At 37.1% G+C, this 17,379-nt stretch overlaps 1 protein-coding gene across 1 annotated transcript in view; it reads left to right on the top strand.

Annotated features, from left to right (window-relative positions):
• The window catches only part of CenG1A (Centaurin gamma 1A), a 61,001-nt gene that overhangs the window by 9,949 nt on the left and 33,673 nt on the right, over window positions 1–17,379 (top strand). The window contains exons 2-3 of the mRNA XM_072539019.1: window positions 3,434–3,666; window positions 16,556–16,697. Of these exons, the coding sequence (XP_072395120.1) occupies window positions 3,434–3,666; window positions 16,556–16,697 (375 nt within the window). The remainder of the gene's footprint in view (window positions 1–3,433; window positions 3,667–16,555; window positions 16,698–17,379) is intronic.

Genomic DNA, 17,379 nt, shown 5'->3' with positions numbered 1-17,379 from the left:
TCAAGGCAGGTCAGAGGATTTCCTAATAGCGACTCCAGAGTTGATAGACTATATAAACAAGTTAGATGTTCGTTTCTAAACATATGTATTATGTTTTATACAAAATATATGTAAATGTAAATGTGTCAAGTGCCATACGATAAATAAAAATCATGTACTCAAGTATAATAATCATAAACAACGAAAGAATGAATCGGGGCATAGGAGTAAATGGTCGATCCATACGTAATATTCTATTAGCACAAAACGTTGTCCTTATATCTATAGAGAAATGTCTGCAGAATCAATTACAAGAAGTTCGCTAAGGAAACTCCTTATCCTTGGAGTAGTGCTCCAAAAATTAGAAAAATAACAAAACGCTTAAACAATAATAAAAACAATCATTGAAAATAATAACTGAAGAGATTGCAACAATAATCTTTACATCTTTAACACTAGAAAGACGGTTTTATTAAGCTTCCTTCATGTACGGTGATGGTTTTTGTGACCACGTTGTATTTTTTGAGATTTTTCGCAGCGAAGTTATTTTAAAAATACAAATAAGTTTTCTGCGGCATTTGCACAAATTCTTTTTTGTTTTATGGTTTTCTGGAATTAGCTGCACATGAAACTCGCTTCTCGTATAAATAGCCTACATAAAATTTTCATTTTTTCTCAAAGAGTTTTACAAAAAAAAAACAGTAATTCGATCAAAAAAAGAACCATCCCTACTCTTCACTACTCCATACGACCCCAGAACAACCGCCACTAGTGGTAGAAAAATCCAAACAAAGGTGTATTGTCAGATTATTGATCATAACCAATATAACATATATTGGTTTATATTAACTAATGTCACATTATCTGGATTAATATCTTTAGTAAATTATATATCAAAGACATGTCTTTAACAGAAATAGAAATGTTTAAGAGTATATTTCTTTGACGTCTACATCCCGATTCGGATTGTCTCATGTTTTTATTAATTTTCTTTGAACTTCTTGACAATTATTTCCTCGTATAATATCTCTTAATCATTACTAGAAATGTTATCAGCACAATACCGCAAGTGGTTTTAGTATTATCTTTAATTATTTCTCTGTGTTACCAAATATTGGCGGTTCAGTCATATCAGTATATATATATATATATATATATATATATATATATATATATATATATATATATATATATATATATGTGTGTGTGTGTGTGTGTGTGTTAATTTGAAATTTCCGCGGGAGTTACATGGAGGGTTCAGAATAGAAGTGAACCAAGTCCACTTTTTGTCATTTACGATTTAACAACGCTATAACATGCACCAAACAGGTAACTTTTCAGTGTAATAATGAACCAAGTCCTAGTTATGATAATATCCGCTAGGCAGCAGCAACTTCTGGTGTTTAATGACAGATTGTTATTTTCTGTCAGAATACTACTGAACCAAGTCCAGGTAGTGTTTGTTTCTGTGTACCGTTCTGTGTTGGCGTGCTTTAAACCTTTAGTTTTGACAGTATATTACACATTATTTTTGTTGGCTAGTTGTATTATACGATCTATATTTAATCTGGATCAAGTGAAGAGTGGTCGCTAGTCGAATTTGACACAGGTAAATACAATGTTATAGATTAGTTTTAGATTGCTACTCAAAGTGTTTGATATTGGTTGAAGCGTGTATCACAGCCTGACCTATTGCAGTAAACGTCTAATTCATATATTTTTTTAGAGGATGATACTTCATCTGACTATAACAACGCTGTTCTGTCGGCCAAATTGAAATGGAGCCGTCAGCCCAACCGCCTTCTAACCGAAAACATTTCTCATGATCTGACTCAACCCAGTATATCAAAAGAGAAAGATATTTAAATCGCCGACGATGAAATCAAATGTTTAAAATAAATTGGTTTTAGTGCAAGATATTAGCGAACAGAAAGTTTTGTCAATTTGTTTCTCTTGACTGTCTTAGTTTCTAGTCTTGGTGATCTAGTTTTATGCCTTAAGAAACATTTGTATGAACATGCCAGGACATTCAAACACGTTGTTATGTTTTCTGACTCATGCACTGAGCAGGAATATAAAAACTAGCCATACTCTACTGAAACTTGTTCAAGACCCTCTATTAGATGTGGAAACAATTGATTTAAAATTTGTGATACCAGGCCACTCATTCCTTCCCAATGATACTGAATTCGCATTAATAGAGAGAGCAGGCAAGAAACTTAGGACCATCAATGTGCCTGATGACTGGTACAACATCATTAAAACTGCAAAAGTGAAAAAACCTCAGTTTGAAGCTGTAAAACTACAACGAGAAGAGTTTTTGAGCACAAAATCCCTCGAAGATTAAATCAAAAACAGGAAAAAGAACACTGAAGGTAGGCAAATAAGTTGGTTTAAGATACGGTGGTTGAGATTTAAAAAAGGAGCACCTTTCCAAATAAAAATTAATTAATCTTTCAGCGAAATTTGGAGTTTCCGAACCTTGGACATCTCAAAAAGACAAGTAAATCATGGTCTGGAAGACCCTTGGAATTTCAAACCTTGTTGACTGTATGTAGGTACAGCAAGATCAGCTTTACCCAACCAGAAGACAAATAAATTTAAAAAAAAGGACATGTTATCTCTGCTACCTTACATACCCCCTATTCATCATGAATACTTCAGAAACCTTACAGGAAATCAGCGTAGTCGTCAATCCCAGAACAATGAAGCGACTGAAGGAAATGATACTGACAGCAATGTTTCTTTTTTTTTTTCAAGTCAATTAACTTTTCCTTTCACCTAAGAAGTGATATTTTGTTTTAATATTTCTAATATGATCTCTAAGTAGATGTAAAAATAAAGTGTATTAACAACACTTGGAGTTGGTTCATTATTTTCCTAAAATTCTTCAGAATACATTAGAACCAAGTCCACTTTTTTGCATTTTTTGGGATTATTACATCAAATTTGGCCAATAAAAGCAATGTAAATGTCTAAGTTACTCATTGACCTTCCTAAATTAAATATATACTTTTAAAAATGTTAAAGTGGTAATTTTGTTATGAAACTTTAACTTTAAACCTCTGTAGCTCAAATGTAGATAAAGTGGACTTGGTTCACTTCTATTCTGAACCCTCTATATGTGCTTTCTGTAGTTTTGACTCCGCGTTGAATAATTTTGGTTTTGAAAAAAACCATTATTTTGACGCCGTTTCGACAAGGTCGCACTTGCCATTGTCAAGTCAGGTAGTAGCGCTTCTCGCTGATGCTTGAAGTTAACTTCTTGCTATTGCAGATTTTTTTTATATAATTACCGGCACTCATTACACACTGACTCAATCAATTGCTTTTAGTTGTGATCTATTGGTTATTTTCATCATCTTACTGATCACTATCAAACTTTACTGACTTTGTTTCTTCATTTAAAACGTACAGTCCGTATACCTTCATCTACAATGATTGTTTGTTTCAGATTCCTTCGTAAACTCTCAGGAATGGACACTCTCGCGTACGGTTCCCGATCTGCGATTGGGAATCGTAGGATCTTTATCTTCGGGCAAGTCCGCCCTGGTCCACCGCTACCTCACCGGATCATATATGCAGGAGGAATCGCCGGAAGGTGGTCGGTTCAAGAAGGAGATCGTAGTCGACAATCAGAGCTATCTGCTGCTTATTAGGGACGAAGGAGGACCTCCTGAGTTGCAGGTGAGTGGAATTTGTAAACATATACAAAAGTGTATGTTTACAAATTCATACAATTTTGTATACATATAAAAAAATACATTTGTATTTTGAGTACTATTTCCGAAGTGTAAATCGAAACGCCAAAAATAAACTTATTTTAAACTTTAATTGTGGCTAATTCCCAATAAAAATAGTAATTGCATCAAGATGCCACAAGAAAATAGCTTCAGAAAAATATTAAAAATACTTGTGTGTCTCCTTAACAAATTTCGATGTGCAGAAAGGTGTTTCCCCTATCGACACTGTACTGGCATAATCAAGCTGACATATACTTACTTCGGACCATTTTTCCATTGTCTTTGTGTGGTTCTGGGTTAACTTACCTTAATCAGGGATATTTCAATCAATAAAATATGGTTCGAAAAGTAGACACCGAAATGTTAACTACGAAAACTTGACTTACTTCCTTTAACACACTGAGGAGCATAGGGTATCCAGGATCCCATCCCTAAATTGCGCGTATTGATCATATCAAGACCCCATACATATGTGCACAGTTAATGATATACAACGTAGATATATGCAAAGGTAAGCTCAACAATGGAGTATGACATATTAAGAAGAAGAAAATTAAGCGAAAGACAATGTAGACTATATTAAAGCAATCCAAATTACCAGATAAACACCTAAGGATGGTACCATTATTTTACGACCAGTGCACAACCAGAATGGAACATGAGAGTAATTTCAACAAATACGAGCCCTAACAACTATATATTGGGACAAACTAAGATGTTTTGTGTAAAAGTTAGAGGTCGCTGATTAAATTAATTATAATAATAATCGGAGACAAAATGCAATATTTTGATTGTGAATAAATTTGAAACAATAGCAATTATTAATTGTGAATAAATTACGAAAATTAGCTGGCTTTACTCATTGCTGTTATCTGCACAAAGAAAAAAACTTACCTTTGAAATATTGGTGTATTAATCGCAGGAAAAATCGTTTACGAGCTTGGACGTCGCGGGACAAAACTAACTACCTACTGTTTTCGACTTCCCAAAACCTTTGTAGAGAAGATCTATGTTTGTACACATAGAAGTAACGAAAGATGTGAAATAAAATATGGTATGAGTCGTAGAGACTTGCCCTTATAGAACATAATTGAAAATGGTTTTCAAGGCCACAGGGTGATTTGGTTCGCCAAGAATTTGACCAGAATTTAAGAAACGAAGAACTAATTCAACACGTATGAGTATATCTATAGGATCTGATTACTAAAATGCGTGATCTGATAGTTTCAGATCATGAATATGGGTGAGATCGTTTACACTAATTAGGCCCAACGAGAAAATTGGACAGTCACAATCACTCGGTTAAATAAGACACAAATTAGTACCATGCCATAAGTGGTACCTGTCTATAGCTTATTACGAGAAAGCTCTAAATGCCGAGCAGAACTGAAATAAAATCGGCTGTGGAACTTGTATCTAGTGTGGAAAGAAATAGACGAGGACATTAAATGTACTTGTGTAGCAAAATTAGAAATGTTGGTATTTGAAGAAGTGGTTGTCTAAAGGAACAAGATTAATTTGACGGTTGGTTAACAAACGAAGAAAAACGCGATGCCGTGATCTGCCAAGCCTACGTCTGTGCATAGAAATGGAGCGACGAAATGAGGTGAAATCGGACAGGTTACACCAGAATTATGTGGTTTACGCAACGAAAACAGTTCTTGAAGCCTGTTAGTTATAAAAAATACGAACATTTATATTAAGGGTGAAAACCAGAACATAAGACACATTTAACACCTTGATTAGTTACCTTAGGGTGCTTTGTGGCACTGACGAAACCAGAGGTAACGAATATTTTATCGAAATATTAAAATAAGACAGCGATGATCGAGAGAGAGTAACAGAAGACAATGAATTAAATTGAAACGAGGTTGTGAGATGTAACAGAATCTCGATAAATGGCTTCGATTTTCATTTGCTCGGCTAGGAATAATAATTATTGAGATGTGTGGTTTTGACGCTTGAATGCGTTTCATAGGCCTCCTTTAATCTAGAGAATGCCGAGTATGGCGCGAAAAGTTGGCTTTGTTTATTTTGTTGGGCATTGAAAGATAAAAGAAACGAAAAAGAAGACAATGCAAACATAAATTAACAAATCAACACGAAGAGAATATCTAGATTTAAAGAAGCGAATGTGCTATTTTGTTTTAAACAAAAACATGCTTGTGATAGCCCAGTTTCAAGCCGATCCAGGATTATTTCCTCTACCTTGAGCTGGTACTGATGATCGCTGCTGCCCTTCATCACATGTAGTGATTCTATATAATCCCTAAAATCAAGGGATTGCCACTTCCGCCATCCACACCGTACCAAAGGAATTCTTCTCCGCCGTAGCTGCCATTGTGGACTTCAACCGTGACCCTCGACAAGGGACCCTAAGCAGGTTCTAGTTTCCCGGGTCAGGAAACACCTGGAATCTGCGGAGGACAGGGATTGATTCATTTTTCCTGATAGGACTATCCAGAGGAGTTCCTACCCGTTACCCTATCAAAACAGCATACTACCAAGTATTGTGAAATAAATGTTTTGAAGTATTTGTTTATATTTCGCAGCATTTACGGCACCCTCAAGAAATTCAAACCATCCCAACCTGAAACTGCCATACAACCTCAAAGCATCACTCCTTTCGGAAATTTTACTATCCGTTTTAAACAGTCCTTGTGAAAGGCCTCATGTTTAGTGCGAATAACTCGTTTGCGGTAATCACCAACATATACGTCGACTTTTGAATCATCTCTAAAAATTACTCGGGACTAATCTTCTACCGACCAAGAAAGTTTGGATTTTACCTATGTTAGTCTGGCTTGCTATTTTGCCATTAACAGTAGCTTTTTCTTTACCTATAATTAAGTATAATTTTTTGAGCTATGAGTATACTTTTAAATTGCTACCTATAATTCTACCTTATAAAAATTTAATCCAGATCTTTTATCGACAGCATTCTTTTATCGACGCACCATTTTGTTAAAATTATACAGCGATTCACTTAATTTTACAAGAAATTAACTGTAAAATATAGTAACGTTTGTTGTAGTGTCCGGCTGTATTGTTTTTGCAGTTTACTTACCTTATCTTGTTTGGTTTTTAGCAGTTACTTCATACTGTCTCACTCTTTGGTTGTCACTGATTTTTACATATTTTGATGATCCTTATTACATTAATAGTGTCGTCTTAGCTGAAATAGACTTCTAAAATCGTCTATTTCGCTATACGCTCTGTACCAGGAATATCGTGTGTAGTATACGACACCCTCTAGGCACTTATCCAATTCAACTTCGGATGTGAGGTTGAATTCAGACAAGTCTTGGAAAAGACTAAAATTTTCTTACAGGAGAAAATATGTAGCCAATAGCGTTGAAATAAAACACTGTTTAGTTGTAGCAAAGACTAACTACAGAGTCTAGGTGTAGCAGTAGAGGCAGAGCCCCGACCAGCGACCTCCTAGAGCGTATGATGCTCTAGGAAAGGCCGTGGTTCGTAGACTTGATCGCAGTGATCTGATCGGATGATCTGCTCCCGACTCACACACACACACACACACACACATTAACACACGAGGTGATCAACCCTACCCCTAGGAGCATGTGTATACCAATATAAGAGAGGGATCCACATGCTCGAAGATCAAACCGGTCACACCTCGCTAGTCGAGTTGGTACCTATCTGACCCCCAGGCTTTTCCTCCACCCCTCCTCAACGTGTTAATAACGTGAGGAGGCTTATGATCTTAGAATTTACTAAGGTACTTTGGGTAATGAAGTACCTTCCGTTTTTAATAATTGTGGTTATGCCACCTTACTGTAGGGGTAGCCTAAATGTCGGCTTTTCTCCCTATTTACTTTACTTATTTCTTTATGTTATCTTAACGTCGGGACTGGAGTCCCTAAAAATTTTCGTGTGTTCTGATCAGAGAGTCCCTAGTCGTGACTAGCGGCTCTCTGATCAGAAGTGTTTTGTGTGTGCTCGTTCGCTCAGCCGACGATTTGACAAAAACGGATTTTTGTTCTCCTCGTCGGCTGAGCGCTCGATAGGATGTTCCGGCCATCAAGCTCATGTTTGCCGCACATGGTCTCAATGCTCGGAGTTCGCGATTTATTGTGCCTGAAGGGCCTGTGCCTATTGGCTATGACTATATTTTTGTTACTTATCATTTTTTAAATTCGTAACTGTATGAAATTGACATACAGTTTGTTTTCAACATTTTTATTTTTTTCAAACATTTTTTCCTCGGTTTATTAATTATCTCCGTTCTATATGGCGGTTAGCCACAGAATCAGATGATATAATTCCCGGTATCGCGGGTTATGCTAATTTCCGTCGTTGTTAGTTCGTGAGCTTTTTCCCGGTTTTTAACGATGGTGTTAAGAAAGGTGCGTTTTTTAATTTTTTATTTTTTATTGGCGTGGCTTTGTTAGCCAGTGAGCATTTTGTTGTTTTATTGTCTACCTATGCTAACCTAACTATGGAGTGTGCATTCCCAAGTGTATAACGCTCTCACACACTCTGTGTATATACCTATATCTAACTTAATTCTAATCTACCTGCTATGTGTGGGTGTGTTTGAGGTGTGCATTCCCGGGTGTATAGTGCCTACACACACCTCGGTGTATATTGTACTTAAAAACTAGATTTTTTTGTTGCTCACTGTCTACCTATTTCTTTCAGTTTACTCTGTGGCTATCTCTTTTCTTCATGTTTATTAATTCCTATATCCTATGAGCTGTTGCATTGGCCGTTTATGTACCAGTCTGTGGTTTATATCGTAGTTAGTCAACTCTCTTAATTTTGTATTTGGATGGTTTCTGGCTTCGTTAAAGATCTTATGGGCTCTTTCGTCCATGATTCTTAATATTCTTTTCTCTCCTGAGTCCCTGTAGAGGTATCTTAGCGGTACGTAGCTTGGTAGGTTCAAAGCTTCTCTTATTATCCAATTTTGTGTTGTTTGGATTTTCTTTCTGTTGGATTTGCATGTATGTCCCCAGGCGGCAGATGCATAAGTTAAGGAGGGTAGTATTATGCTGTTAGCTACTCTCATTTTTGTTTTAAAGCGAAGTTTGCTCTTTCTGCCTATTAGCGATGAGAGTTGACTTCTTAGTGCTTTTGCTTTGTAGACAGTTTGTTTGACATGGTTTGTAAAGTTGAGTTTACTGTCTAGTGTGACTCCGAGGTATTTAGCCTCGTTCGTCCATTCTACAGGGGTGTTTCCTACCGTGATCTCCCTGTCTGGTCTCTTTTTTCTGTGTTTGTACATAACGGCTTGTGTCTTGTCGGGGTTTAGTGCAATTTTCCACTTTATACACCATCTTTGGAATCTATTCAGAGCACTTTGCAGGTGGTTTGCAGCCAGGTTTGGATCTCTGCTACTGGCTGCTATGGCTGTATCGTCCGCGTACAGACTAACCAGTGTTCTGGGGTCTGTCGGAGTGTCAGCAGTGTAGATAGTGTACAGGTAAGGCGACAGCACCGCCCCCTGGGGCACACCCGCCTCCAGAGTCCCGAGCTCAGATAGTGTTGGTCCTATCTTAACTCTGAACCTTCTGTTGGCCAGGTATGACGCAAGAAGACATGTCATCGCCTCACTGTAACCTAGGTTACTCATTTTATAGAGTAGACCCAGATGCCATACCCTATCGAACGCTTTACTCACGTCGAGGAACGCAGTTGCTGTGTACAACTTTTCGTTGAAGCCTTTAGTGATGTGTTCTGTTAGTCTCAGTACCTGAAGTTCGCATGAGTGTTCGGATCTGAATCCGAACTGAGATTCTGGTATAGATCCCAAAGCTAGAGATTCATCATTGAGTCTTTTTAAAATGACTCTCTCTGCGATTTTACTTACTGATGAGAGTAAGCTTATCGGTCTGTAGTTTTGTGGAAAAGTGCCGTCTTTTCCCGGTTTAACAATCATCATTACGTGGGCTTCCTTCCATCTGTCCGGGAAGTATCGCAGTTTTAGTATGCTATTCACGATATTAGTGATGTATACTACTGCTTTCGTCGGGAGATTCTTGAGGGCCTTGTTGGTAATGTTATCCGGTCCTGGTGCTTTTTTCGCATTTGTCATTTTAATCAGATTTTTGATTTCTTCGGGGGACGTGTGGACTAGTCCTATTCTTCCTTTTCTCTTTTTTAATCTCCTAGCGTAGTTTTCGACTTGGATGGTAAAGTCGATATCTTCGTGCGGGTGTTCGTTGTTTTGACATGCCTTTTCCAATTCGTCTTTTAGTACTTCGGCTTTGTCATCTTCTGTGTAGACGATTCCATTTTCTCCGTGTAGCGGTGGAATCGGTTTTTTATCTTTTCGTAGGACTTTTGACAGTTTCCAGAAACCGGATTTATTTGGATTTAGCTCTTGAATATAGTTATTCCAGCTTTCGTTTCTGTGATTTTGCAGTTGCCTCTTGACTTCTCTGTCTAGCTCGTTTGCAATCCTCTTGTCTTCTTGATTTCTTGTTCGGTAGGCTCTACGTCTTTTTCTGTTTTTTTCTTTGATCAGGTCCTTTAGTTCGGTACTAATGTCCCTGAATCTTCCGCTTATCGTGTTAACTACAATTTCTTTTGAGCTGGCATCGATGGCTTTTTTAATTGTGTTTTCTAATTTTACCACACTATCCTCTAGTTCGGCGATGTTGTTTATAGTGGGTATCGCACCGATGTTTTCGCTCACTATTCTTCTGTAGTTTGGCCAGTTTACTGTGCTTCTCTTGTGAGGCTGCAATTGATTGATATCAATAGCGCCTAGGGTCAGGACGATTAGATTATGAGTGGAATCGCCTTCATTTAATGAGTGTATTTCATATTGTTGACCCACGTTGTGTAGGATTGCAATATCGAGATGAGTTGGTTCTGCTACTCCGTTGTAGCATGTTGGATCCGTTGGTCCGACTGCATAAGTGTTGTTCTTTGTCTCGAGATAGGCACAGAGCCGTCTGCCATTCGGATTTGTCCTTCTGTCGTACCAGTTCGGCGATCTCGCATTTAAGTCTCCTATGATTATCGTGGGTTCTTCTGAATTCAGGATTTTGTTGAGGTCCTCGTCTAGGATCGGTTCCTTAGGCCTAACGTATGTTGAGACGATTTTTAGTGTCTCGTTTCCAGCGATTAGTCGTACTATCGTGGCTTCCATTGTGACCAAACCATCAGGTGTAGGTATGTTTTGGTGCTCTATTCCTTTTTTGACCATAATGGCTGTTCCCCCCGAGTTCGCTCGGTGATCTGTCCTGTAGATATCATAGCCTGGGAATTTTGTTTTCTTCCTCTCCACCAATTTGGTTTCTTGTAGCGCTATGATATCTAATTCTAATCGATTTGCGATTTCGTCCAGAAGATTTATTTTTGTGTATAATCCACCTGAGTTCCAAGACCCAATGCGTAGATCTCCCGATTGGTGTACTAACATTGCTTACCGAAGGAGCTTATTACTGTCATTACTTGTGTTAACTGCTCCAGCATTGTGGAGAAGTGTGCCATTTTGGCGTTGATGTCGTTGTTAAAGTTTGCGATGAGTGCTGCAGCTTCTGTAACTGCAGTTGTGGATTCGCTTTCTTTTTGGTTCTTTGTTGCTTGCGCGTAGCTGACTCCGTTACTGGTGGGTTTGCTGTTTATAGGTTTTCTTTTTGTTGTGTCCTGACTGGCATTCTTCTTTTCGGTGCCTTTGTGCATCCTCGATAGTTGGCGGTGTGTTCACCGTTGCAGTTTGCGCATTTAGGAGTGAATTCACCTTCCATATCGCACTCGCTGCTGATGTGATTTTTTCCACACTTGACACACTTAGCTCCACAATGGCACGCCTTGGAGCTATGATAGTAACCCTGGCAGTTGTAGCACTGCATGGTTTCTCTGGTGTTCTTGATCTCATCCTCTACATGAATTTTCATGTAGCAGATATTAGTTAAGGATTTAATTTTTTGATCATCTTCCTCACGGATGGTGACCAAGAACATAGGTAATGGCTTTTTGTCTTCCTTCTTGGAGATGATGTTTATCACCCTTGTAGCTTCTATGCCTTGTCCTTGTAGTTCGTTTTGTATAATTTTTGGGTCAGTAGTGGCGGCCAGCCCTCTGACTACTACTCTTTTCATTCTGTCGCCATCTATTGGGTAGGCGACGAATTCTAATTTTGGTTCATGATTTTCTAGGATCTTAACCATTCCTAAGTAATCTTCACGTGCTTTTGTTTGTATAACGATCGTCCTTCCCGATCTGGCAAACTTATTCACGGAGCTGATTTTCTTCTCAGCGGCTTTTTGAAAAACTCGCTGGTGTTCATTAACAGACTTCAAAATAATGGCCGGTGGTTTTGGCGCAGGTTTTGTAGTCTTTTCTGTATTTTCTTTTTCGGTGTTTTGTATTTTACTGGTGCCTGGCTGCATCCTTTTTTCTTTGTCTTGGCGTTTCTCATGGATTTGTTTAATGTTGGTATCCATTTCCTTTTCCTTTCTTCTTTTTACTATTTCAGTCTGTTGTTCAGCTGCGCTTACAATTGTTCTTGGTCGTTTGCATTTGGGCGATTGCCAGTCACTTTCTTGAACCGCATGCTTTTGCCATTCATCCTGTTTGGTAGTGTCCATTTCGTTGTTTTCTTCCGGTTCGTGGTTTTTAACCTTCTTTATTTCAGTTTTTTGTTTTTCTTCGGTTTTTTTCTTTTCAGTTTCCTTAGTGGGTTGTTTAGTTACTTTGCTTGTCTTGGATTCCGTTTTTTTCACCGGGATCTTCGTCTTCTTTGATTTTTCTATATTCTTCACGGTTTCGACCTTTTCATTTTTTCCTCTTGTTTCAAGAAGGGCCATTATTTTGTCTGTTAAATCTGTCTTACAATGTCCTATTGTTCTCTTATCACTGCTTGACTGACGTCACGATCGCTCTGGAGCACGTCCGCACTGTTTGGTTACTAGAACCAAACTCTAGTCCGCTCCCGACTCAAAAATTGTGCAAATATTTATACATAATTTTCCAAGTCGAGGTGGGCGGGGCGATGCGCATCAAGTGCGTGCTATTGGTCGATAGACTAGGGCACTTGATGACAATAGGTTATAAGGGTTGTATAAAAAATACTATGTAAATATTTTTTTGATTATTTATCATTTAAAAAATTGCTTATTTAGTATTATTATGATAATTATTAAAAAAAAAAAAAAAATTATAATAAATTAACAGTTAAACACCTGAATTTGTTATATATTTTAATTTGCCCCAATATGTAGCTGTTAGGGCTCATTTGTATATATTGATATATCCCCTATATATTAAGAAAAAATCTTTTGGATTGAACGACATGACATAACAAAAATAATCGAACTAAAAATAGACCATAAATGAAAATAGACCTTCCGCGAAATTCTTCTCTACGGAAGATTTGTTTTTCGAATAATATCACTAAGAGAACAAATCTGTTTTTTACAAACTTTGAAATCTGTTTTATTGCATGGAACCGAAACGTGAAAATGTGTATTTATATGGAAATTACAATTTTCAAACGTAAATGCGATGGGTTGGTCATAATGACTATCTACAATACAGTAATCAAATGGAAAGTTTTCAACATTAAACTAATCATCAAATATAAAAGATGGAGAAGAAGAGTACAAAAAGCTCTTCATTTAAAAGAATAGCCTTTAAAAATTAAAAAAAAAGAAAAAGCAATAAAGTTGCGTAATAAAGTATGACTTCTGAATCATATGAGGATCTCTTAGTTCGAGTTCATGCAGATCAATGACGATTCTGGCTGTGCAATTGATTTTATCTATATTTTAATTAGTATATGTTTTACATACACCTTTTTTAACGAGTTTGTCAGACATATAAAACCACAAAACGAACTAAAAATCTGGTACAAGGACTGCAATATTCTCGTATTTATTTATAGCATAATAACCTCAAACGGGAGTTGAATAAACCGTGACAATTCGGGAGGTGGATACCTAGTGATATCATTTCCTCTGTTATCGCGACAATAGATACAATAGATGCCTTCAAAAAGTTTCATATTATATTCGTTTGGATGACCAGCGACGAATCTTTTTAATGTATTCCACGTTGAGTTCCGTTTTGTAGCCAAATGGCCAAACATTCCTTTATGTATTATACAGGATGTGTTACTAACAGTGACATTTGAAGAACTCTTTCTAGAGTGTCTCGTTTATAGTATTTTCTTTTATATTATACAGTGTGGTTTACAGTATTATTTCATTGATTGTACTACTAAAATCGTCTCGTTGCACATGAAGCGAAGTGGTGTACTAACCGCACAGGTAGGGTGCCCCCAAATAATCTATGAACACTTATAGTTGTTTAAATCCGGTCATTTCAGATACAGATAATATGACAACTCAACAAAAAAATATAAAATCACGACAAACTACAATTACTTCAATTCCCAATCATTCATTACATAAATTTAATATCAACCCAACATAAACGCCATTATCTTAGAAATTAAAAATTTCAGTTAATGACTTTTGTCTCTATGACTATGTGTTCAAGTTAGGGATTCCATGTTATTAAGAATAAAATTAAAATTATAATCCCTTATGGTACCATCATGGACTAAAACAATTATTTTTAAATTATTATGTATTAAAAATTAAAGGGGGGTTTGTAGTATGAACACAAAGCGAAGATGTTCGTGAGTAGCAGCTCAATGATATGTACTGTGCTTAAAGGGAAGTAGTTGCTATAGGGTATAACGCCAGCTAAGGGTGTTACAATAATTTCCAAGTTCCAGACCTCTCTCCATGAAAAGATGGAGAAGCTCTGATGGTGTGGATGACAGAGAAGCAGCTCCAAGGAGGAACCAAAACACAAAGAATCATATTTGAGAAGGTACGAGCGATTTACAGTGATTTGATGAAGCAGATCCCTCACACTTTCACAAACGAAGAATTGGAAAACTTGTTTAAAGCCAGTCGGGGCTGGTTTGACAACTTTAGAAAAAGGACCGGTATTCACTCCATCGACAGGCATGGTGAGGCAGCAAGTTCGGATGTGAAGGCAGCGGAGGTTTACATCAAAACGTTTTCCGAAATCATAGAAACTAAATGATACATCCCCCAGCAAGTCTTCAACTGTGACGATACAGGGCTTTTCTGGAAAAGGATGCTAAATATGACTTACATAACGGCAGAGGAGAAGACGGTGCAGGTAACACCCATGAAGGATATATTAACTATTTGCACTTTGCGCCAATGCGAGTGGCGGCTGCAAAATCAAGTCTCTGCTAGTGTACCATTCGGAAAATCCCAGAGCCTTTAAGTCACATAAGATTTTAAAAGAAAAACTGCAAGATATATGAAGGGCAAATCCGAAGGCGTGGGTCACCAAAAAATTCTTTATGGAGTGGAGAAACCTGGTGTTTGGCCCTTCTGTTAAAAAATATCTACAGGAAAACAAACTACCCTTCTCGTCCACGACAATGCCCCTGCTCACCCACCAACTTTCGAAGATGATTTTCTCGAGTTCCAATTTATAAAGGTTCTCTATCTACCATCCCATACCACTCCTATCCTGCAACCCATGGATCATCAGGTGATTTCTAATTTTAAGAAGTTGTACACCAAGCACATTTTTTGGCGCTGCTTTGAGGTGACGGAGAACACAAACCTTACCCTTCGAGAGTTCTGGAAGGACCACTTTAACATCGTGATTTGTCTAAAAATTATTGATCAGGCCTGGCAGGGTGTTACACCTTGACTTCTGAATAGAAGAAGCTGTGGCCTGAGGCTGTAGCTGAGAGGGCCTTTGAAGGATTGGAACCCGAAGTGTCAGTGGTAGAGGAGATTATTTCTCTGGGAAAATGGGTCTGGATGTTGATGAGAGAGATGTGAACGAACTCATCAAGGAGCTGACAATCTAGGAGTTACACAATCTACGTTCGAAGCAGCATACGAAAAATTGGTTTTGGTTATCTCTACAAAAGATATAAAGGAATGTGGGAGAAAGTTGTAGATTTCGTGGATAAAAATCACCCCGAAAAAGTTTCAACTGGTCATACATCGGAGTTGTTCAACGAAACTTGCTTAACTAATTTCCGCAATATTCTGAAAGGGAGGCAGAAACAAAACTCCTTGGACAGTTTTTTAAACGATCTACGGGTGAAAATGAGCAAAGCGTGACGAAAAAGCGAAGACCAGTGACGAAAATTAAGCGCTTCCGTAAGCACCTCACTTTTTCTTGTATTATGTTTTTATAGAGTATGTATTTGTTATTTATAAATAAATGTTTCTTCTTGTAAACGCATTTTTCTTATTCAAAAACACTTAACCAAAACAACCGATGTGGTGTTTTGGGAGGTAGCACGGATTAATGGCATTTTAGTTAATTTCAATGGGGAAAACTGCTTTGAGTTAGGAACATTTTGACATACGAGCAAGGTTATGGAACGATTTAAACTCTTATGTCGAAATACCACGATACATTAAAGTGAAAACTTTTGATGTAATTGGTGTTTATTTAATTTAAACATTGAATAAAAAAATCCAAATTAATGGACTATAATAGTCGATTTTTGTTCAGAAAGAACGTTTTCGGACTTATCAGTCCATCTTCAGTGAGCTTTGGTGTACTTTAAACCCACCCGCCACCAGGTAGTGGGTGGGTTTAAATTGAAAACTACAAGCTTAAGAGTATTAAATTAAACAACGTGATGACGATGAATATAGATTTAACTGTCCGGGAACGATATGTCCCTATTCGATACAGCACTCACATGAGTTTTGGTCTGCAATAGCCAGCCAACTTGAGTAAAATTGAGTTAAGTAAAATTAAAAAACAATCGTTACAAAAATTGACCTTAAAAAAACAATTAAATCACTTATTGTTAATTTCTTGTCTCTTTTCAGTTTACTGCATGGGTAGACGCCGTTATTTTCGTCTTTAGTCTAGAAAATGAATCTTCGTTTAACGCCATTTTCAACTATTATTCCAAGATGTCGCATTACAGGAACACCGCAGAAATTCCATTAATACTGGTTGGAACCCAAGGTAAGAATGATATATCTATAATAATATAATATACATCGATAGAGCTTGAAGTCGCAATTTTTTGTATACGCAGTTTTAAATAATGTGAATTGGCACTGATAAGATGGTGGTCTTAACACACAATTTCCAAAGCTATGTATAATTTCATCTACTATATAATATATAAATATAAAAATAAAATAAAAGAATAGTTAATAACGCTAGCTAAAAGTAATGCACAACCAAATATATATTATATATTTGGTTGTGCATGACTTTTAGCCCGATTAATACGGAGCATTATCCAGTACTATAACAGATGATTCATGTAAACGTGGCAACAGTTTTTCTTTCAACCATTTCACACACATCTCCGTATTCATATTGTCATGATAATCGGTCAATTTTGATTTTGATGAAAACCCAAGATCTGCTTCATCAATAAAACCATGTTTTCCACCTGCATGCACTATAATATATCTCGTTCCCTCGGTATCGATTTGTTTTATGGATTTTATACTCTCGTAGCAAAAATCTATGTTTCGTCTAAAACAATTGAAGAACATTATTTTTTATATTTGTTATAATTTCATAAAAATTCTATTTTTTTGTGAACATTAGCTCTTTCACACAAAGCCTTTCTATTGTCTTCCTTTTTGAACTTAAATCCAATATGTCTCAAAACTCTCCAGAGACTTGTTCT

This window comes from Diabrotica undecimpunctata, chromosome 1, assembly GCF_040954645.1.
Source record: "Diabrotica undecimpunctata isolate CICGRU chromosome 1, icDiaUnde3, whole genome shotgun sequence".
Classification (NCBI taxonomy): domain Eukaryota; kingdom Metazoa; phylum Arthropoda; class Insecta; order Coleoptera; family Chrysomelidae; genus Diabrotica; species Diabrotica undecimpunctata.
This window is presented reverse-complemented; position numbering and strand designations above follow the sequence as displayed.